Here is a 24,842-nt window from a genome sequence, read left to right on the forward strand (position 1 = left end):
ACAACCACATACGCCCATGACGTTTTATTCGGTTTCGCGTGAAAAGTTTTTTTTTTTCGTGTCGCAACGGGACGTATTGTTACGAATGCTTTACTCGTACGTAATGAGTCACACTGCAAACACCCTATACATTTTCCCGAAACGTATTGATATGTTGCATGATCTCTGCCGTAAAAAATTCTATTGATATTATAATCGAATGAAAAGACGTTCGTAATACGTTTCGGATGCATTCGTATGGAATTCTAAAAATTGTTGGTGTAAGGCTGTGTTTAATATGTGTACACGTAAATCTAGTGTTGAATTACGGATTTTTGACTGATATCCAAATGACTTTGAACATCTGTTCATTAATTTCTATTTAACTTTACATGATTTTCAAAGGTTTACTTTTTTTTTTTATATATATATATTTTTAAATAAGATGTTCCTAGCCTTGGCTATCTACATCTATTGATGATTACAATGATACAATTTTTAACAATTTTAACATGATAATTAATTAGAATAATAAGAATAAAATAATTAATAAGATATAATTACTAACTAATATATACTATATATGTACAATATTGAATATAATAACATAATAATAACATTGGTAGTTGTTACGTAGCTGACTATAATTAGTAACAGTGACTGATACAATAATAATTAAGAATAAAGTATAAGATAACATAATATAAAATATATAGAATAATATATACAAGTTAACTTATATATTGGCAATGTATTGTGTATGGTGTTAAACCAGAAGGTCATGCGGACGTCCACGTTTTAATCTACGTTGAGGCGGATGTATGTGGAGGTTATAGTGAAGTGAGCCAGAAGAGTTGAGCAGAGAGGTATGGAAGTTTTTTGAAGACGTTTTTATGTGGTCTACGATTTCCTGGACCTGAAGATCTTTATGTAGGTTTACGTTCCTTATAAACCAAGGTGCGTTTGCAATAATGCGTAGCACTTTATTTTGAAAAATTTGAATTTTTCTGATGTGGGTGGTCGCGCATTTCCCTCAGACCGGACACGCGTAAGTGAGTATTGGACGTAAGATTTGCTTGTATATAAGAAGAGAGCATTTTTTCTGTATTGAAGATTTTTTATTGAGGATAGGGTATAACATAGAAAGGCGCTGATATGCCTGTTGAAGTTTGGAAGAGATATAGGGCTGCCAAGTTAGCCGTTTATCCAATATCAAGCCAAGGTACTTCACTGACGAGTTCCAAGGTATATTTACATTGTTAAAAATTAGTTGTGCAGGGGGTGGCAAAGGTTTACTAATATTACTTGACGTAATCTTACAAAATCGGCCGTTTCAATAATGAAAATCAATAGTTAACACATGAAATTCACGATCTGTTTGTGTGGTTTTTGTAAACATCCAAGAGTGAAAGTATTTAATAAACAATTGTTTATCAATTTGGAAGCTTTTCAGTTTTTTTTGTTATAATTTAAATACCAATTATTTGACCTGGATCGATTATATTCTTAAATAAAATTAATGTTTTTTTAGTAATCGATTATATACAAGTATTTAAAATACTTTTTTCTAAACATGTTTAAAATTTCATCAAAACATTATTAAGAATTATTAAAATTTTAAATATTTTAAATTTACACCCCCAAATACATTACGAGAGTAATTTTCATATCACTTACAAGTTTGATTTTTTAGTTGTACTTACACACAGTAAACGTTTTATAAAAACACTTATTTTTATTGTTATAACCAACCATTTTAATTATTACAATTTTTGTTTTCGTAATAATTGTGACCAAGTGACTAATTATTAATTCATTATCGATGGGTTTACGAAATATTCATGATTAGGTATGTGTAAAGGTATGCAGTGTTGACACCTAATAATAATTATTCAACTATAATGTTATGTCTTTTCTTTCCGAGGAATTTACACATATATTATGTTTGCAGTATTACTTGTATTCGTCAAACAGTTTTTATTCTCAATTAATTATTATGTGCTTAACTATGCATTTTAGATCTATCCTTTTTATGATATGACAACTGCATAAGATGTTTCTTCGAATCTAGATTTCGTTTGACAATTTCTCTGTTTGATAATTAAGTATCATTTAATTTCGTGCATTTAATTGTTTGTCACAAGTGCGATTTCTAACATGCATAGGTAATCATTGAAAAATAAATTACTTAAAATAATTGTTATATATTATTTATATATATATTTATATTTATATATATTATTTTTTATATATTATTGATAATAATAATTATTATAATCGGAATATTAAGTATGATGTTGCGTAAATTTTTACGTCGATGAAAACTTACAGGATTTAAGCTGACACTATAAATAACATAAAATATTAAATTATAAAAAATAAATAAATAAATAAAGCAGACAAGACGTAAAAACTGATTATTGAACTGTCGTCTCGCTGTCATTGAAACGAAACTGCTAAATAAATCGAATTAAACATTTGAGAAACAAATGATAAACCATCAAATTTGAAAACCCATTTTCTGAGCTTCATTTAGTGTATATTCAAGTTTTCTTCCCTGTACCTGCAGTATCGCAAAAATTAACAAACGCATCGAAATCTTGTGAACATTGTACACTTAAGCGATAAAATTAATTTTTAACCAAACTATTTATCACGATCACGCGAAGAACGTATTATGTAATTATAATAATCTTTTGAAAAAATGTCACTATTTTCTCTTCCTATGTCTTTTTCTTTCTCTCTCTCTCTCTCTCTCTCTCTCTTCCTTTCTGTCTCTTTCTATCTCACATAGTTTTCTCTATAATTGCTCAGAGCTTATATGCAAAACTGACGTTTCTAAAGTCCCGAAGTGTCTGAAGTTTTTAATGGCATATTTAGGATTTTACCTAACTTTTCCCATTTCCTCGCAATGCGTTCAAGTGCATACAAATACTTATGATCATACTACTGTAGTGATCATTATATATATCGTATAATACCGTTCTATTTGAGCGAATACGTGGTAGCGATATCCTAATGCATTCTTGGATTGATTCAAATAATCAACCAGGATGGCCATGATAGAAACATAATCATAAATTGATTTACCATTCTAAAGCACATGTTTTATTTTACTTTTTTTTACACCTATCTATTATTTCATCATTCATTTTAACTGTAATCCATACACTGAACATGTAAAAAATGTTCAAATATAATTTTTTATTATCTTTGAGATAATTTTTTGTTCATATCATCTTTAATATACAAACTTCTATAAACAACGTTTTTACTTTTTTATCCTCACAATAGATACTTTCCATGTTTTAATTGACATTCAATTTTATTTGTGCGTTTATTTTATTGATTTTTATCTTTCACTTCAATCAACTACTAACAATTAGTAATTTACCCTAAAATACACAATATTTTCGTTTCAGTTATTTCTAAAAAAAATAGTTAAATAAATAACAAGCAACAACAATTTTCGTTTTAGAATTCTTATAATTTCACTTGTTATATAATAAGAAATCAATATGCTGTTGTAGTTATTTCTATGCTTAACGCAGCTTTTTTTATGTATCATCTTAAGATAACGGTCTTAATATTTTAAAAATTATTTTGTATGCATTTGATATTTTTTCACTAGGACAACTTAACATTTTTAATCAAAAAATCTCATAAAAATTAGATATATACGCATGTATACGCAAAAATAGTGGATCGAAAAAAATAATTGATGGAAGATTCGAGTTGGCCCTAAAATAATACAAAATTATTATGCATTATTTTTAATTAACTATATTATAATAATTTACCATTAATTTAATTACATATGGACTCTACATGACCTAAAATATTTTGCAGCTTTAAAAACCATTTTATTGCTACATAAATTATTGTTTTATTATAAATAGTATACCATGTTTTTCTGTTTTACTTGATTTAAGTACTCTAAAACTAAGTTGGACGAACTCCATTCACTATTTATGTTCACTTTTCGATCAATAGAAGTAGTATATGAAAATGTTATTGTACTTTTCAGATTTAATGAGAACAAAAAAAAAAAACAAATCATTTTAAAAGCAACATAGTTTCCTGGCTTCTGTTCAGAATATAATAGAAGATTTTGTCCAACATACCTATACCTAATGTTTGACTATATATTTGCTGAGGTTTAAATTAAAAAACTGATTAAAATATATTACTGAGACTATATAGTCCTGCTTTAGACTACGTTTACGTGCGATTACTGTGATTCCTTTTAGGTTTTTTTTTTTTTTTTTACAAGCACATTATGATTGTTATAATTTAAATGATAACGCTATGGATGCATATTATTTGAACACATTTTTAAGTTATATAGGGTCACTAAACATTAAACTATTTGTAAGGATTTCTACAAACGATTGTTAACCGATTATTCTTCGTACATTTCTATTTGAAATGTACAATTTCCATTTAAAATTTTCAAATGTTCACACCAAAATACTTAAATATTTAATCAACAAACGAAATACTACAGTAAAAACTCGAATATAAAACTATTTTTTAAGCTAAACAAATCGTTTGTAGATAGACTGCAAACACACCGTGAGAATTATCTGTACTGTGTACTCGTATTTCCACTGCAAATCGTTCTATTTAACTATGACCAGAAATGATTTCTATATCTATATTAATATTGATTTTTTTGTGTAAAAAAACAACTTAGAACCCACGGTCACGGTTTCATCAACTTTGTATTATATATATATATATATGTATAAATATATACATATTTGAATATGACAGCACACCATCAATAATTATCATGTCTGTTGTAAACGTCTATACGCGTGTATTGTAACGAAATTCGACCGAAAACCAATATTATAATTCAATAATAGCAGTCGGATGATAATAAGACAAAAGAGCGGATAGGTGAAAATCGTTTTTGTGGACATATTAAATATTAACTGTACTATAAGACAAAATATTTATGGTCTGTTTCCATTCGGCGTGAGAGAGAGAAAGAGAAAAATTAAAATTAAAATAATAGTGCCCTTATTTAACGTAAAAATATAACAAAAATTTACATTTATGTCACTGTTCGTACTTAAAAATATTTTACCTCTTCCCATAGGTGAATTAAACTAAAGATATTGGGTATTGACCCGTTTATATTCTTATTAGGAACGATAATTGTATAACAAGTCGAAAATCATATTTATTTATAACTTTTCCGACACAAATAGTACATTGTACAATTTAAACTTGCGATCGAAACGCTTGCGTCGTTGGACCGAATTATAAATTCCACGTGCGAAAAAAAATACGATGGGCTATTCAAAGTATGAGTTGGTAAGATCAGCTGTGGTCAGCCCGAAAATTGGCTCGAGAAAATGCTATGAAACCCTAATTAGTGGCATATTGGGCAAACGAAAAATAAATAAAATACACCAAATTGATGGTATATTATATTTATTATTGTTGGGTAACCCGAAAACAGGATAAAATATTAACTGAAGTACGAGTGAAAACCATAATAATTGGTTTTATTCAGTGAGTTCCAATACAGAGATGATTTCTAACACACGAAAACCTGAGAAAAAACTACTTCATCTCAATTTATAAAAATAGTAAAATTGTTATTTATTTTGATCGTGATGAAACTTTTACTAATTAATTGTTATTTTTGCTTATTGATATGCATAGCTGAAAACCTAAGTAATTGTATAATAACACTGCTATGACGGAAAACTAAATATTATAACACTGAAAAATAACAAATTAATTGGTTTTTTTCATAAAGAATTGCGATAAAAAAATTCCAACTAACTTATGTCACATTATAAACGTACCTATGTAAATTAGTGCAATCGACGATAACGTTGAAAAAAAACGTGCGTGTATCATTTAATCAATTATTTGAGAATTTGAAATTATGAATACATTTAAAATATTTTTTCTCACAACTCAAACCAAAGCAAAAGTTACGATTTATACAAATAAAATAAAATAAAGAGAAAGCGGTCTAAATTTATATTTGACTATTAACGTATCAATCTATATAATTCCAAAACAAGTCATTAGATTAAATAAGTGGTTCCCTTCTTGTGGTAAGCGGAGAATATTTTTATTTTTTTTTTAAAAAAAAAGCTTTATTATTTTATTGTTACACCATTCGATATTATTTGGTTTATTTGATATTAGCTAATTGTATAAGTATCCTTGACATAGGAACAAAATGAACGTATTATTCACAAGAATTAACGGTTTTTAAAAATAAAACAAATTGCTACCTCATCGCATAATACACGTTAAAAAAACATCTAAAAATAGCCTCATAACTAACTTCGCGATATTTTGTTTAACTTAAATGGTAATTTAAGTGATAATTTGGTAAATTCTTTATAGGTCTTTACATAACGTACAAATCGTTACGAATAACCAGCAGCCGCGGTGTTGATGTCCCTTACACGCATATCGCCTCGAGGGCGATACGGCCTGTTGTCTTCGTTGCCTGTTTTACAAATTAACCAACAACGTTGTGTAATGCTTGCGTATACCATCACGTCGAGCCCTCGGCGCAATCGACGTCACACCGACATTCCGTGTAGGCACCGGCGACGGTTTCAAATCGCAAAACTGATTCGACATCATTACCGTTTCTCATCGGTGTGGCACACGACGATAGCGTATTGTCATCAAGTGCCGTAGAATAAATGATGTCTCGCACCGATCCCGTTTATCCACTCGCAAACGCCCCGCAGCAGACGGACATGGGCTCAGGTTGACGATTATCCGAAGATTCGGTTGCATTCCGTTCGATTCTGAACATCAGTTTGCCCCTAGTGCTAATTGGACTCCTAAGTTATATGGCATTAGTAGACCAATCATATTGTTCAAAACCATCGATAATTGAACTTAGCCGTTTGTCTCCCCGGAATCGAGTGAATCGATTTGTTCCTTTTTGCTGGGATGAAAATGATTTGTGGCACGTGCATTCCGTTCGTCGCAAACCCTGATCGTTTCCGATCGACAAGCAAATGTTTAAGACGATACAAATGTATACGGTTCACATAATATTATATTCCGTAGAATTTTTGCCGAAACCTAGTCGACGACTGACGCATCATCCTTACATTTCTAAACGTTTTGTTACGTTCTTCGGTTATTCATATCTTTTTAATCGAACGATAGTACTACGTTATATCCATAATTCAAAAATTGAAATCTATAAATCCATTTTTCGGAACTCGAAATTTGAATTTCGGATTTACGGATTTTAATATTCGAACTTTGGGTATAACATTGCGGAATTCTAAATTTTAAATAAAAAAATAATTTATTACGAAATATGAGAAGTTATTAAAACATTATTATAAATCATAAATAAAAGAATACTAATTCAAAACAACAAGTGACAACTGCACTCGACGGCTATGATTCTAAAAACATGAATAGATAGTCAGTTATAGATGACCAAGTGTAACCGATTGATGAAATATTATTACTAAAATGTAATTGCTTTTGTTGTAGGTACTGATTGAATTAGGAAAAATAAGGGTATAATAATAATAATAATAATAATATAAAATTGTTTTGGAATATTTTAAGTTATTTAACTAAACATATTTTAAACCATGGCTGGTACGCCTGTAAACGCCTGGAAAGAACCGAATCCTTTAACTTGTTTTTTTTTTTGTGAACCAGAGGATCCCTCTATATGTGTCTATAATGCATTTTTATATCCCTGGCCTGCGACACAGACAAAAATATACAGTCAAATCATCTATGTCATGCACAGGTACGTGTGTGCGTGTACCTTCCGTAGGTATACTTTTGTTTATTCGCAGACATTTGATATTATTATAGACGCCACACCCCCATAATTACGGGGCTTAAATGCTATCATGACCTATTACGAAAAACGATTAAGCAGCATTAATGTGTGTACGTATACAGAATTGATTTTTTTTTTTTTTCATTTTGTCTTTCGTACTACAAATTCGTAAACAGTGGACTGCAAAATTGAATTGCACATTAAAATAACAATAATAATTAGATCCCGTTCCATAGTAACTGCCATGTCGTACCACACACAGTACGTGCGTTGTTTTAAGCTCATAACTGTTACGCTCTATTTCATTTTACTTGAACTATTCGAAATCAATTGCACTTCTGATATAATAATATAATTTAATAATATTTCAATTATTTTGATCGAAATCTCCACTTATAATTAAATACTCACAAATCAACATTAAAATGAAAAAAATTGAATTCCAATAGACGGTCGAAAGTAACAATAATACTGCTTTTATGAATTTAAAATTTAATTTGTGATAAATGTTGATTTACATTTAATTTCAAATGAAGTTGTTTTAAAAGGTATTATTAAAAAAACGGTCATCTTTAATATGAAAATAACTGAATTGCGTGAACATTTTTTTTTTTAAATAATCAAATTTTCGAATAAATATAATGCCACAGACATTTACATACGAAACTATTGGGAAATACCATAAAATGTAATAATATTACACTAATAGTGTCTCGAATTCGATTTATACGTAAACACACGGCATTGTTATTAACGTTTTCCCAAAAGCGTAATATCAACTATAGATATATAAGACGTGTAGTAAACGTTGTATGCTAGTACCTAAATATCGTAACACAACATGATCGACTGCTAATGATTTTATATGTCCACGACCGATGTACAGATGGAGAAAACGATTCGCGTAATTGTATTCGTGTACACACTTGTACACGAATACACGATGACCCTCTGTTTTTTCTCTGGTTATTACAACGCAGAACGACCATTTATACGGAGCTTTTGATTTGATTATAAACCACACGATTAAAATAAAATAAAAAAAAACACTCCGCCGAAACAAAAGTTCGTGTTTCGACGTGTTAGATATAAATGTCTATGTCTAGAAAATCAATCGTTTACACATACTATTATATCTTCATGAATCTTGGTTCGGTAAACCATTTCAACCTATTATATTCTGATCGAAAACCATAGCGGTTTGTATAGTTGCGGGCGGTTCAAGCCAGCCAAAGTCATTTCGAGTATATTATGTTACTAAGCTAAACACAGTAATGCTGAAAACACTTCTAGGCGACCCTATTGGTTGTCTTGATTTATTAGATGAACTTAATTTCAAAGTCCCAAACTTCAAATCTATATCATCCTATCATTTATACAAATAAATCCGGAACACTTTTAGTAACGAAAAAATAATCATAGACGTCTCCTGTGAAGGCTGCACGACGAGTTCGTTTTTGCATTCCGACAGCAGTTACTTTCTTACGAATCGTTTACGCATTGTATTCGAATAGACACAGGGTCACATTGATAGAAATCAATCGTTTCGAGACGCGTTTTTGCGATTAAAACAGATGATCCCACGTCAATGGCAGTAAACATGTTTATTTTTTTTCCAGCCCCTCAAGTTACAACCCGAATAGGACCCGATGGCCACATCGTCGTCGTTCACGCAAATACTTTCTGGCGTACAAGTCGACTATGATGACGAGGGCAAGCACGCGGCGGCGACGGTGCCGGCGGCCGTAGTGCACCTGACGACGAAATCCAAAACGTATCCGCACTGGCGCAAATGGCGAATCGTCTGGCGCAACGTCATCGCGTTCACCGTCATGCACGTGATCGCCGTCTACGGATTCTATCTGATTTTCTGCGGACACGTCAAAGTCAAAACCCTGTTATGCAGTGAGTATTCGACGACAGATGATAATAACGATAATAGTTTTTCGGAACAAATAATTGATCACGCCTTATGGCGGTAATGAGTGCAGCAATTCTAAAAAAAAAAATAACAACAAAACTGATACAAACCAGATAATTTCGATAGAAAATAAATTGAGCAAATGTTGTGAACATTTTTACGTTATATATTGTTTAACCGGACATTTTTGACTTGCTCGGAGGAACGAAGAAAATGTCGATATTATTCAAAGAATCGTTATTCAATAAAATTATGTTTAAGGGGATGTAAAGAGTATAATTTTTGTTTGGTTTGTTTTACATGTTGTGTTAGTAGAGCGGAGACTATAATGAAGAATGTTAAGACGTACAATTAAATTATTTAATAATTTAATAATTATAATAAAGAGGGAATCATTGTTGAACCGATAGCGACGGTCGACGTCTACGTTTGAGTAATAATATTGATGGTGGGGTTTGGGGATTCGATTAAAATAAAAAATCGACTGCATGCGAAAACACAACTGTGGATTCTCGACGATGGAACGAGGACCGTAATAAGGGAAAAATGTCACGATTTTCATCGTTGAATAGCCTATATATATACGTCGTCGCATGGATTTGTCTTACACACAATACAAGCGAGTAAAACGCACCGTTTCCCTAACAACGATTTTGCTTTCATATAGTAAATACATAGTCAAATCAAAATCAGAATCATACTCTATCAAACAATTTTGCTTTTATTAAAGTATTTACACAAAATTTACTATGATTTTGACTTTTTTTTTTTATTAATTCGTGTGGCATAACTATGCAATATAATATTGAATAAATTACAAAATGATTTTGACTACAATTTTACTATACATTTGCTATGACAACAAAATCGTTAGGGAAATGGTGCAATTTACTCGTTTGTGCTTTTCCCTCAACAAATGTGACAACCTGCGTGATGTTTCGTACAACATTTTAGCATGACCTTCCGACAACAAAACGTATCTATATAAAAAATGTGAACTTTTAAGTTTTTGATTCACAGAGTTATTTTGAGTTATATTGAAATGTATCGAGTAGTACCTATCGCACGATTTATTTACTTTCGAACTGCCACCGTTAAGAGAATCCACTTTTTACATACTTACGTTATTTTTTATTACGAATAATAATAATAATAGGTTATAATTTATTATTATGCAAAAATAAATTATCTTAGGTTTCCGATGGTTTTTTTTGTTTTATAGAAAGCTACAGACACTCCCTTCGGGATAATCATAAAACCGCAATAATTTTCAAATTCATTATAATAACACACTTTACACTACGTTAATCAGTGTCTGAGTCGTACCAACGCGTTGAAAACGTTCAATTATTATGTAAGCGATACTTTTTTTTCTTTTTATAATCATCATTACTTTCATAACGCTAAGACCATAATGTTATGCTCGTCTATGTCATAGTAATACGCGTTTTCAAACTTATAAAAAAGAATAACCCGCATTTTAAAATACATACCTATAACATGTAATTCCGTTAACTGATTTTTATTTTAGAAAGCTTCAAAATCTCCAGCAAATGTGTAAAAAATAACCGTTTAAAAGATTTGCCAGTAATATACGTGGTTAGTTGAATTATGACATTTATATAATCATCAGCGACCATAATGTAATTTTATCTTGCATAAAACTGAATCTAAACAATCTAATTAAAACTATAATATTATTATAATCAGAATACTAATTATTAGCATAGTAAATATTTAATTTTTTACTTTTAATTGAACTTGTGTACAGTTATCCGCAATAATACGTAAATAAAATGTACAACATATTTCATTCAAATTCTGGTATAGACATATAATAAATGATTGACGAAATTATAAATAAATTTATGTGAAGTTCATGCAGTCTCGGTCAATGTCACCAATAAAACAAGATATATATTATATATACTGCAAGAATAATATTAATATTTTATCATTACGAAGTTATTTTGTCATGTTCTTACAATTGATGTAACTCGAACACCAGATAGTTTGTTCGAAACCATTACTTATAATGAAACCTGAGTCATTAACAAGTATTAAATTTTTTTTTTGATAATTCTTAGTTTATATTGAAAAATTTAATGTTTAAAAATATGATTTTCTAATATTGCATTTTAGTCATAGTTAAGGGTATAAGAATGTTGCTGTATATTATTATGTTCCTATAACAAATATGCATATTATTAAATAAATAATAAGAAATTTTCAGTAATAGCCAATTATATATAGTGTACAACATATAGTATATTATTATTTTAAATCTGAAGGCCATGGTTTCATCGCATTTAAAAACATAAAATTTCTATATAAGATATTTGTTAACTACACTGTTGACACGAAGTTACCAAACTTTAGGTGTGCACATAAAAATCTATTTTAAAAGCTGATTAAACGTTGTGTAATGTGATACATTACAATTATCAAATAAAACAGTTAAAAATAAAAGAAAAACGTTACTCATATCACAGTTTTAAAATATAATTTCCAAGAATATAAAAAAAAAGTATACATATTATTTGATTTAATCCTATTAAAAATAAAAAATAAACCAACACACAATATTTATTTAAAATTTAACCATATATTTATATAATTTTTCATGAACATATTAATTTGAATTATTATTTATATTCGCAGTACCTACCTATTATCGATTTTATATATTTCTGTATTTTTCGTTTGTTATTCGATTTTTTTTTTTTTATATTTCTATGAATGCTTTCTTTGATTTTAGATAAAGTTTTTCCAATTACGAGTTCTCGTAATTATATCTTAAACACGTGAAATTTGAACGTTTTACCTTTATACACAATACTAAGTAGGTACTCTATTGGTTTCATAATTTTGTTGTTTTATATTATTATAATATTATTTAACGCTTATAGTTTTGGAGTAAATTTGCAATTTTAATCCTTGTTACTAAATTATATCGTAATTAAAATATATTGTAATTTTTCTATAATACGAAAACCTTATATTGCAACTTTATACATAAAATACTTTCTTAAGTTTCTAACATTGCACGTAAAAAAAATATATAAAAATAACTGACATTGGTTCAACCTCAACTCTTATACGCAATTTTTCATCGAATAAAGTCAAGTTAATTATTTATGATTCAGTTTCCAGTTAAAAAAAAAAAAAAACTAGGCAAACGTAATATCATACTTAGACAAGAAGCACAATGTGTATCTATATCATGCGCTGCTGTAATCTTTTTACTGTACAGTTGAATTTTATTGTGCTGATTCTTTTAAAAAATAAAACTATAAAACAAATGTTCTCGATAAAACGAATTGTATTTCTATACTATTCACAATAAACTATATACTAGTAATAAATGCACCATTTTAAACAAAAAATATATGGAAAGACTTGAATGGGCTCATCTCAATCCATTGTCCCGAACGACATTCATATTTTTTGATTTTTAATATTTTTCACATCTTAGATAAAATTCTTACCGTATAGTTGACTATTCTTCGGTTATATTTCATTACGCTTCCGTGTTCGCGTTATTCATCAATTCAATGTTGATGCCATTACAAGACAATCAATTAAGACAACACATTGAATAATTTTTTTTTTATGTGAATGATAAAAAAAAAAATCCAATTTTAATGTATAAATGAATGAGCAAAAAAAATAAATATAATAAAATCTAGATTTGCGCCGTATACTCGTAAACCAGGTATACATACCTTTGATATATCATGTATAACATAATTCATTAACTATCTATCGCGGGCCAAACCAAGTAATATACATTAATTTTTAATCCAACATACCAATCGATCTAATGATACTATAAATATATAAAATTAAATTAAAATTGGTTGTAAAGTAATCTTAGATTATTCTCTAAAAATCGTCTTAATTTCTTCATGATTAACTTGCATACCGAATTCTTGTTGAACTAAGCTAAGAATATTATGTATCTATGTACTGTGTTTACTCTATCAAATGTTCACATCAGAATAAATTATATCAATATTACATATACTTAATGTAAATAATAATTTACAAATTATCTATTTACTAATAAATGTAAAAATGTAAACCGAAAATATAAAAGAATCGAAAATCTAAAAAAAAATATAATTCAAAAATCTATTTCTAACAATTTTATCAGGCATCGCCGAATCGATTGTTTTGTTAGACCATGAAATGGATTATCATAGTATCCAACCAGAATTTACAGTTAAGGATACAATCTGAAAAAAAACTTTACGTACTTGGCATGTGAATCTGTGTAGTCTGTACGCGTAAATCCGTCTTCAACCTGCAAGTGATCATTATAGTATGATAATAAAGTAGAATCTGTACATAAATAATGCGTATACAGTAGAAACTCTTTTCTAACACGAAGATTCAATTTGGGCCCGTCTCGTCAGTATTGTAATTCGGTCTAAATGTTTTTGTTCAAAATCTTTTAAATTTCAATTACTTGAAGTATGTTCTTTCTGATAACGAAAAATAGAAGAAACATTTAAATAAACTTTGTATAGTCATTAAATGTTCAGAATAAATGTATACACGTTAAATTGATATCATAAAAATTTGTTTTAATTTTTTTTGTTGTTTTTATGTGTTATTTATTACATTTTATAAATATAGTAAATCTGTAAAATTATTCTTGAATATTTATTCATTAATAATTAAAAAATAAATAGGTTTACTATTTCTTATTATTATTTAATGTTTAAATTTTAATTATTTTGATGCATAAAGGATCATAATATAATGTAAATAATTGTTTCGTATATGACAAAATGGTTCAGAAATAAAGTTAAAACAATTATTAAGTTTGTTTATAAATTTGGGTTGATATAAATATAACACCCTTTCTATGACTATTTACTAATTATGAACCGGTTTGGCCTCAATACTTTAGCTGCCAATGTTTAGCAGACAGAGGATATAAGAAATAATTTCATTTGCATTCAACTCTATACAAATATATTTTTAACAAAAGAATTAACAACAATTAATAGTTTTCTATTATTGTATATTCTAACGATATTTATTTTATTTATTTAATAATAATATATATACTCGCCTAATCCTCAATTGGTTTTCATTAAAATCAAAATATTAAAATAATTTTTTATCAAAAAAATTTAAAAATGTAAATTTTAAAAATGTTTACAATATCCGTCCCAGAACCGAAAATTGATTCGACTCTTAAAAATTCAATTTTCAAAATATGTTTTCTAAATGCTCCTATTCATGGTACAGTATTTTTAGCTGTAATATATCGATCAGAGAGAGTGACCAAGTGTTATTTTAATTTTATGTACATGAATTATAAGTAGTTTAAAGTTCGTCTTGTAGCATTATAAAAAATAAATAATGAAATCAACGAAAGGAAACAAATACAGTAGACTCTCAATAGTTCAAAAACCTTTATAATTCAAAAAGAGTCCATGATTTTCGATTCCCTCAAGAGATTAAAAATGTTAAAATTGGAAAAACACATTAAGCATTTGAAATTGAAATTGTAATATATAGGCTCCAATAAATATAACGAGAAGTGCAGATCACCTTACTCTTATTCAGTTAGAACCTATAATTTTCCTTAAAGCATCGAAAAATAAAGACAGCGATGATATACTACCGTATTTGATTTATCTTACAGTAGTTTTCTGTTTTTAAGTTCGTTTTCTCCAAATTTCCGTCCAGCTAGTGGACTCTAGCTGAATAATTTATTATTTATCATCACTGTGACCTTCAGCGACAAGCGATCGTTTTTCGCAATCGAATAAAACGTAGTCGCATATAAAGCCAATAAACTATATTACGACGCCAAAAATATAAAATTAATTTTTTATTGAATTTATGATTTGTAATGATTATAAAAAGACTTTCATAATTATCTTTTAATAAAATAGTTAGTTAGTTAGTGTTCCTTGCAGTTGGATACAAATATTATTAGTACTATAAATAAAAATAATATAAATTTAATAATTCAGTATTTTAAATTAATGATATCGATAAGTAATACGAATACAAATTATATTTTACAATCAGACTTTATTCTACATCCATATCCTCATCATAATTATTGACCTTCTCATTATCACCACCATCGCCATTATCATCATCATCATCATCATCATCACCAGAAAAAAATGAAGGGATACAACTTCATGAAATTTTGTTTGGTTATTTTTAGGATCTTTTCGAGTGTTTGTTACGACAGGGTCCGAGGATATCAGCATCCAGTTAAATATGTCAGTATTTGTATTGATTCTAGAAGTTTTTCTCGAGTGTCTTAATATTTTGTATTCTTTATAGACACTTTCAATTACATCTTCTGACAGTTACTCTACTGATAACGGTAAAGATTTTATAATTTCAGCTCCATGAACTAATAGTTTGTGAACAGTGGCACTCATTTTATAACAACCATAAAGTGAAATAACCATGTGCTGTTTCAAAGCAATAATTTTTAAACATTTTTTCTTTGATATAGTGCCCACAAAAAATAACGCAAAGTATATTTGAAATTTTTTCTATTAATATTTTAACAATTCCAGTTATTTGAGAAAGAAGTAAAAGATTTTTAAAAAAATTTCGGGCTGTGATATCATCATTACTATTACCTCCACCTTGTTTTGGCTGATCAACAACGAGACCCATTTCTTTGTAAAAGTTAGTCACTATGTTATTTTTTCTTTCCTTTACTTTTTTTTTTACATATTCCCCTCTTGCTTGCCACTGCTGTAATTTTAATTTATATGCTATATGAAGTAAATATTCATAGCATCTAAGATGTGCATGTAGTATAGAAATACCATATTTGAAGGTATCTTTATTACAGACTCTATTCTTTATTTTTTCTAAATTGTTTAAATCTTTATGAGTAGCATTACAAATATTATATGCATGGGAATTTAAAGTCTCGGTCAAAATGTTGACAGTCTTTCCATCCAGTATTGTACAAATAGGAACATGTTTAAATTTTATTTATTTTATTTCTTTATTTCTTTTTTTCTTTGTTTTCATTTGATTCGCATATTTGTAGTGGAACAATTATACATAAAATTATGTTTGAATCCGCATATTCTGAATTATTTGCAAAATTTTGTTTATAAATACTTTATCCACCGCTGCCATCTATTCCCCATTTATAATAAATTTCAATAGTATTACAGTCATCCAAAATGTTCTGGAGAATTACATTGGCCTGCAGTTATACCAGACGTTGTGTGGTATGTATAAAAAGATCTTTCAGTGGTACCACAGCTTCGTTTTCAGATATCTTAATATTTACAGGATAACATTTCCACTTTGCTTCTTGTATCACATGATATGAGGGATAAATATAAGCACCTCTTTCTTTTGCTCCGAGTCGCATCTTAATATAATTTTCTTTTGTTAATCCAAGATCAACCATAAGACCTAAGGTTTCTTCAAAGCTGTATGGTCTTATAGTAATAGAAGATGATATATCATGCACCAATATCATTTTTTTTTAGTCTAGTGGGCGTAGTATTGATGGATAATTTTAAAACTTGGGCTGCAGTTCTCCTCCCTGATTTCACCAAACTTGATCCTGCAGCTAAACACACTTGTTCTGAACTATGTTCCGATAAAATTGAATTAATTTGTCTATGTTAACTGCGTTGAGAACTCTCTTCAAAAGATTTTTTTTGGTCTGCCTCGGCTATTTTTTTCTTGACATTTGGGCGCTGGTAACGAAAGCTGTGATAGCTGTACTTCAGAGAGTTTCAAGCCATCATCAATCCATTTCATATGCTTGGTATTAAAACAATCATACATATAATTACAAGCATGCCATTTTTAAAAACCTTCGTGACAAATACTTTGACATTTTATTTGCTTAGTACAATGTTCAGAAAGTTCAGTATCACCAAACGTGTCTATGATATAGTGCAATAAATGTTCATTACACTTATATGATGAAAAATTAAAAAACTGTTCATTTTGTAATAGTATAAATAGTTCTCTTCTCTTTATTTTAATTTCCTGATCAGCGGAATTACCATGACTACCTAAAAAGAATGCGCTCAATTTCAAAAAAGGAGAAACAAGTGAGAGTATATTTTACATTTTTATACTTGTTACGGGATATTGTTTTTAATGTGTCAAAAAAAAAACAGTGGAACTCGATAGAACTTTTTTTATAACTCTAGTTTAAGTTGATATTTTAATATATTTGTTCAACAAAATAATATTTCTTAAAATATATATTATATATATAATGTACATATAATACTCGTATTATGTTAACAATAATTATTGCATATTAAAGTACATACCTAAAACTTCAATGTCGATATTGAAAAATTTGTGATTTCAAATTTTAAAATGAACAAATCAAGTGTAATATTATGACAACGATGTACGTAGTAACTACTAGTACTAGTCGTGCGTCAAAAACCAGACTTAAAGTACACAGACTATTATGTCACGATAATAAACTCAATTATTAACGGTACATTATGGACTAGTTTGTAGATAAAGTTTTAAAAGTAATTTTAATAACTACGAAGAAAATATATATTCCAATTTTTGTCGTCGTAATATAGTTAATTGACCTTATGTAAGTCGGTCAGAAAACGGGTGCCGCAAAGTATTTGTCGCTCGCCAACAGAAAAAAGCGAATCGAGGCAGTTGAAGCAGGGGAAACAAACAAAAGGATTGTCACCCTACCCATACAATTCTGTATTGTAAACAAACACGCGTGTAGATCCAGTAGACGTACGCATGTGTTATGTACCCGTAGCGTACGTGCTAATCAACCAAACCAAATCGATTGACAAACAGGTGTCACGAGGCAAAAACGCTCCTTGAAATTCGAACGGTTAACTGTTGTCCCCTTCCCCGTCACCCAGGATGATAATTAGGGCCGAAACGAAATCGAAGACCCTTTTTTTGTCAGCCCGGTCTCTTGGATCTTCGAACGGACCAGCAGGTGTGTAAAAATGTTTCTGCGTTTCTGTTTCAGTGATGGTGATATCGGTTTGCAGCGCTTTCGGCATCACGGTGGGCGCTCACCGGCTATGGGCTCACCGGTGCTACAACGCCAGGCTGCCGATGCGCGTGCTGCTAGCCGTGTTCCAGACGTTGGCGTTCCAGAACCACATATACGAGTGGGCGCGCGACCACCGGGTCCACCACAAGTTCACCGACACGGATGCGGACCCGCACAATTCGTCCCGCGGCTTCTTCTTCTCGCACATGGGCTGGCTGATGGTCCGCAAACATCCGGACGTCGCGGCCAAGGGCAGCGCAGTCGACATGACCGACTTGGAAGCCGATCCGGTCGTCATGTGGCAGAAAAAGTGAGTGCGATTTGTATGTTTTCCGTTATTCCCATTTTTCCGCGCGCGTTTAGAAATACGATTTCTTCCGACGCGACTTCCCATATTGTTCCAAGGCCGGCGTGCAATACGAGCATTTTTTTCACGTGCGATTACGGCCCGACCGATGATAGGGAGGAAAGGAGCTGTAGGGCCGCAATGTATTTTGTAATCGTTGACCAATAAAATAATAAGTGCTGATTTGTCGATTCATTGAGATCGTACTACAATGTCATGAACATAAAAACTAAATTGTATTGGGGAAAGGGTCTCACCAATAGTAAGTATAAGAGTGGTCTCAGCCACTCTTATATTATGACAACAATCCGTCCCTGCGGTATTTTCTGATAGGAATTCGAAAATTTTGATTTTATTTGACGCATTTGGACAAAAGCTGTTGCATTGACAGACGTCTTATTTAAAATCAACTTTTTCCTGTCCTTCTCGATACACCTTCCGAAGATACAAATACTAAAAAATATAGATTTGACGTTTCGAGTTCACTTGTATCGAGACTCGAATACGTGTGCCACGTGGACGGTATAGACAATATTTTATCAGAACAGATTATTTGTACGTCGTTATAATATCATACGTTAATTATAATTGTTATTATTATTGGCATTTATTTATTTAACACTCAAACAGCCAGTCTTGAACAAATAATATATTAAAACAAACGATGAATAACACAAATTTGATAACAATTTCGAGAGCAAATAACCGAAATGAGTAAAGAGTAGAAAATAAAATAAGTATGAGAAAAAAATATAGTTTGGTACATAAATTGGACACATTAATTAATTATTTGCTTAAAATCAGAATTTTCATAAACAAAATTTTATAATTTATGAGTAATTTCTGTGTACATTAGTAACATTTACACAAAATCATTTTCTGTTACATTCACTTTTAACGGATCCTGCGCACGATCATTGAAATATTGGTAAAAACAAATTTAAAAACATGAACGTTTCAAAAGCTGTCTATAAATAGTAAAATTGCGCAAAAAAATTCCAAAATTATATGAAATTCATACCATCTTTAATGAAATATGGCATTTAATAACTTTTTTAAGTCTTTGCTTTTTCAATTACAACAAAAAAAAATTATATTTTGTCTGAAACCGGTAACTTGTAAATGTTTTTATTTATTAATTTTAAAATTATTATTAATAACATAAATAATATTTTGTAATAATCTTTTTTAAATTTTCTGTCAGTTTTTTCAATTATTTTCATAAAACCGTTGAAAAATTAAAATATGAACTTTTGAAAGCAACAACTAGACAATATTTGGTATCTAATAAAGAAACCATATTTTCTTTTAATTATCAGAGCAACCATTCTGATTATAAAAACAAATTAAAAAAAAATAAATAAAAATATCACGGTATAAATAATTATAGTCGCTACATTCCTCGCTACGCTTAGAATCTACAATTTTAAAAATTCTAAAAACACGAGATTGGGTTTTCAATATCTGATTTCTTCCACTCGACAACAAAATACATTTTTTTCTTATAAATTAACTCATCGTGAATAACGATGCATTCATTCTAGCAAAGCGCACGTTTTAAAGCCAAACATCCAAAAATGCTTAGGTTGCCTAATTTTGAATCACAACCATCGACCTACTATCGACTCAGTATGTAACATTCTATCGTTTGTATACTCACCACGTATTTGCGAAACAGTCATTGATTTTTTTCTCATCACAATCAAAATCAATGAGAACTACCCATAATCGATAATACGCAATACAAATGTATTGATTACATTTTCATGAAGGTATGTGGCTAAAAGTGCGATGACTAAATCGCAGTGTCCTAATGATTTCGCATTGCATACATGATTCTAGGTAATGTTCGACGATAAGTATATAAATCAGAAACTCCCAAAATTTGCAGCGTGTTTAACCCGTAAGAGGCACAAAGTAAAAATTGCACGCGTTAACTTTTAGACCACACTGTCGGATATACAAAGATTTTTTAACGTTTAAGTAATATTATTGTAACACGTGCCTTATTTTGGATTGTATTTATTAACGAATGGATATTTTTGTTCTCAAGAAGGATTCGATAAAGAAAGTTTGGGAACCATTGGTATTAACGTAATAATATATATATTATAACAACGATGAATTGAAAATATTAAAATACGCGTGTATTCGATTATTATTGCGTTCTATCACGTCGAGCTATGGTTACGTCGTTTTGTTTTCCGTACACATCATATGGTAATACACATAACCGTCTAACACGCACGATGCGTAAAAAAATTGATCTCCTACCCCATGCTGCGCTAAAACGTCCTCGACGCGGGTTGATACGATTATACACGTGTATATCGATCATTCGTATACCTAATATGTGCGTCCGCAGTACGTCGGCATTTTATGCATTTTCACTGCAGTGAACCAATAAAACAGTCTGAGCGCATCATCATGGTCGATAATCCCGTGACCAGCCAAGACATCGTTACACATACATATATATAAATACACAGGGCCGGCCCAAGCAAAAATAGTGCACTAGGTAAAATCAGATTTAGCCGTCTCTAAAAAAAAAATTGAGCTCTTATTTTAACTTAGCTCCTCCTCCTATTTTTTATGTGACATATCTACATAAAAAAGAATAAAAAAAAATTTATTTTTTTATTTTATGTATAAAATTATATGTAAAAATGATTTCTATAACTATTACTCAAAACCCATCACTATCGCGAATATCCGAAATCGCGGATATGATTGTGTGGTTATTTATATTTTTGGAATAATTGAAAACGCCCACCGTAGACCGTAATATAAAGTCAATGCCGTAGCAACCAAGCATTATACCCGGGGTCAGTGGCGTATATAGGTTATCATTTCGGAAGGGGCCGATTATGTATTTGATTTTTGGGTAGAAAGGAAGGAGGAAGTACACTATTACGAAAAAAATTACTTTAACACTATAAGACTTCTCGACAGTCTTTACACCATCAAAAAAAATAAGAAACTCAATTTTTTTTAATGATTTATTATTTTTTAAAAGTATAAAAACTACATTGTAATAAACAAATTTTTTATTAGAGTCACTCAAAATTCACCACATATTTTCTTAAAAGAATAAACATATTTTATAAATATAAAATTTTAAATTATCGCATAAGCAACATTCTCAGTGTCGCGACAAATTTTCGGAAACCCCCAGCATTAAGACATATCCATATTAAAAATAACAATCTTTAACAATGGTGTTTTTCATTTCGGAGGGGGCCTGGGCCCCCTCGGCCCCCCCCCCCCATAAATACGCCCCTGCCCGGGGTGAAACTTCAAAATACGCCCTTATGTATTTTTTATTTAAAAATATCATGCTTATTAGACATTATTTTCAATGATTGCTATAATTAATATGAAGGATATTAAAGATTTTCTAAACAAAATATACGACATTGACCGTTGTAATTTTTAACATTAAAAGCAAGATTTCAATTTTTGCGCACCCCCAGGAATTGCGCCAGGGGCGTAGACACCTCTCACCAACGCCTTGCTACGGCTCTGCCCGCGGGTTTCGACTGGCCCTGTATAAAGTAATAAAATATCTTTAGACAATATTATTTTATTATATAGGTAAGTGGTTTTTACTAATGAATCAATTTAAATATTTTTCGTATAAAACACCGATAAAACTAAAAAAAAATGTATGAGTCAATTTTGAAATTTCCGCCCCTACTAAAATGCCGCTCTAGATAAGTGCCTAGCTCGCCTATACCTTGAACCGGTCCTGTGAATACAAAAGTACAACATACATATTGTAATGTCGATGATAACTTATTTTTTTTTTTTTTCTGAACTCCACTCGCACGCTTGCACATGCTGCCGCGATTGTCAGGATTCTAAGGAGTTTGGGCGATTCTACATCTGGATATACACGTTTTAGAATATAATTGCTCATTTTAGGAATAAATAGAGGTAGTATATTATACGCTTTGTTAATTATTACATGGTTATATTTATTATGGGCGTGTATTACGTCAATACATTGCTTACTAGAACGTCAATTGAATATACAGTATAAAAAACGTAATTTTAAACAATTAGAAACACAATAGGTATTAAAATACAAAAAACGATCAATGCGATAGTAACAGTAAACGAGTACAATTGCGTAAGATTCAGATTAAGACTTTTTGTCCATTAGAGTTGTCATGTTTTCGTATGCAGAAAATCATAAGAAATAGGCTATCGGTATAGTTCGTTTAGATTTCCAGCGAAAAAAGACATACCATGCTTAAGCAAAGTGTAAACAGTGTCTAGAGTCATTAGAATAAGTATCAGTTTAAAACTATTCATCAATATATATATATATATATTAACTAAACTAATCGGTTTGACGCTTAAAATTTAGTCGAAACTTGAAACATTCGTTTCGTTAGTCCACCTCTGCTTGTGTTCAAAATCTATATTTTGCTTAATACGTATTTTGCAGTCTACTGCTGTCTACTGTCTGGATAGCTGATATATCTTGTCCTGGCAAATTCTCGGTATTGAGTAACCCAAGATCAGCTCTGTAAGTACGGCATATATATGTGCATTAGATGTAGGTACCTATGTTTTGTGTACAACCCTTTAACACCAAATTAATACCAATAATATATAGGTATGATTGTGTTGCATTTGAATACCGCTGAAAATGTATAACATAACATATAGCTATAATTTAATTGAGAGGTGAGATTTTAAAATTTACTATTTCCATTATAATTTTATATTCTGAATTACTAAAAACTTGTGAAAATATCGTAAAACCATTAATAAATTCATAAAAATGGATTATATTGTTTGTAATATGATTTATTATTATGAATTTATCTTCAATGTAGTAATTCATATTGTATGATACTCAAGGGCGTCTTTATGGAAGAGCTGAGGGATAGTGTTGAGACTTATCTAGATAGATTTTTTGTTATATTTTATTTTATCTAGATAAATAATGCTAAGTTATCTAATTACTTATCTAGATAATTGTCTGTATTCTTGCCAAGATTAGAGTTATTTTTATTCTTGTACAGAGACGAATCCAACAAATCAAAGATCATAAAAATCGGTCCAGCCGTTCTTGAATTATAAATTCTGTAGCTAACCCGACTTTCTTATATATATATATATATATATAAATATAGATTTTGTATTTATAATCATAATTCGTATATTATTAATAAGTAATTAATATTTCTTGGTATGACATTTTGTTTGTATTTTAATGTCCGGAAAATATTTTTGGTATTTTTAAACTTGATTTCTTATTTTTCCATGGAAGTTTCAAATATAGTAGGTATTTGATTTTAGTAAACACATGTAACTCATATGTTGAATAGTCAATACTTTACTCTTGGAACCTGTAGTCGTAACTACTTATAGAATAATGAAAATCATCAAATCAAGATTATATAGAAAACAATATTTTTAACTTAAAATAATTTCTTATGTATTCTGTATTCATCCTGATACTTAGAGCAATTTTCATTTTTTTTTTTTTTTTGTAACATTTTAGTGATGTTTAGTCACTGTGGAAACTCATATTATCATTGTTTTTAAATTATTAGTTACAAATTGTCCATGTTATGTAGTGTACCTATTAATTTTCTATTATTATATAGGTATTTTATTTCATTAGTTTTGTAAATGATAATTATAACTATGTAGGTATTTCATTTCATTTTATTTCATTAATTTTGTAAAAAAAAAATTATATTTATATAATAAAAATTTTAATTGATTACTAAAATTTTAATTT

At 29.7% G+C, this 24,842-nt stretch overlaps 1 protein-coding gene across 4 annotated transcripts in view; it reads left to right on the top strand.

Moving 5' to 3' along the window:
* Window positions 1-24,842, top strand: part of LOC112686749 (acyl-CoA Delta(11) desaturase-like) — a 41,825-nt gene that overhangs the window by 9,650 nt on the left and 7,333 nt on the right. For all 4 annotated transcript variants that reach the window (XM_025559176.1, XM_025559184.1, XM_025559190.1 and 1 more), the window contains exons 2-3: window positions 9,409-9,694; window positions 18,709-19,045. In XM_025559176.1, coding sequence (XP_025414961.1) covers window positions 9,439-9,694; window positions 18,709-19,045 — 593 coding nt within the window. In that variant the 5' untranslated portion in view covers window positions 9,409-9,438. The remainder of the gene's footprint in view (window positions 1-9,408; window positions 9,695-18,708; window positions 19,046-24,842) is intronic.

The sequence above is a fragment of the Sipha flava genome, unplaced genomic scaffold (assembly GCF_003268045.1).
Source record: "Sipha flava isolate LNK unplaced genomic scaffold, YSA_version1 108_pilon_pilon, whole genome shotgun sequence".
In the NCBI taxonomy this organism is placed as follows: domain Eukaryota; kingdom Metazoa; phylum Arthropoda; class Insecta; order Hemiptera; family Aphididae; genus Sipha; species Sipha flava.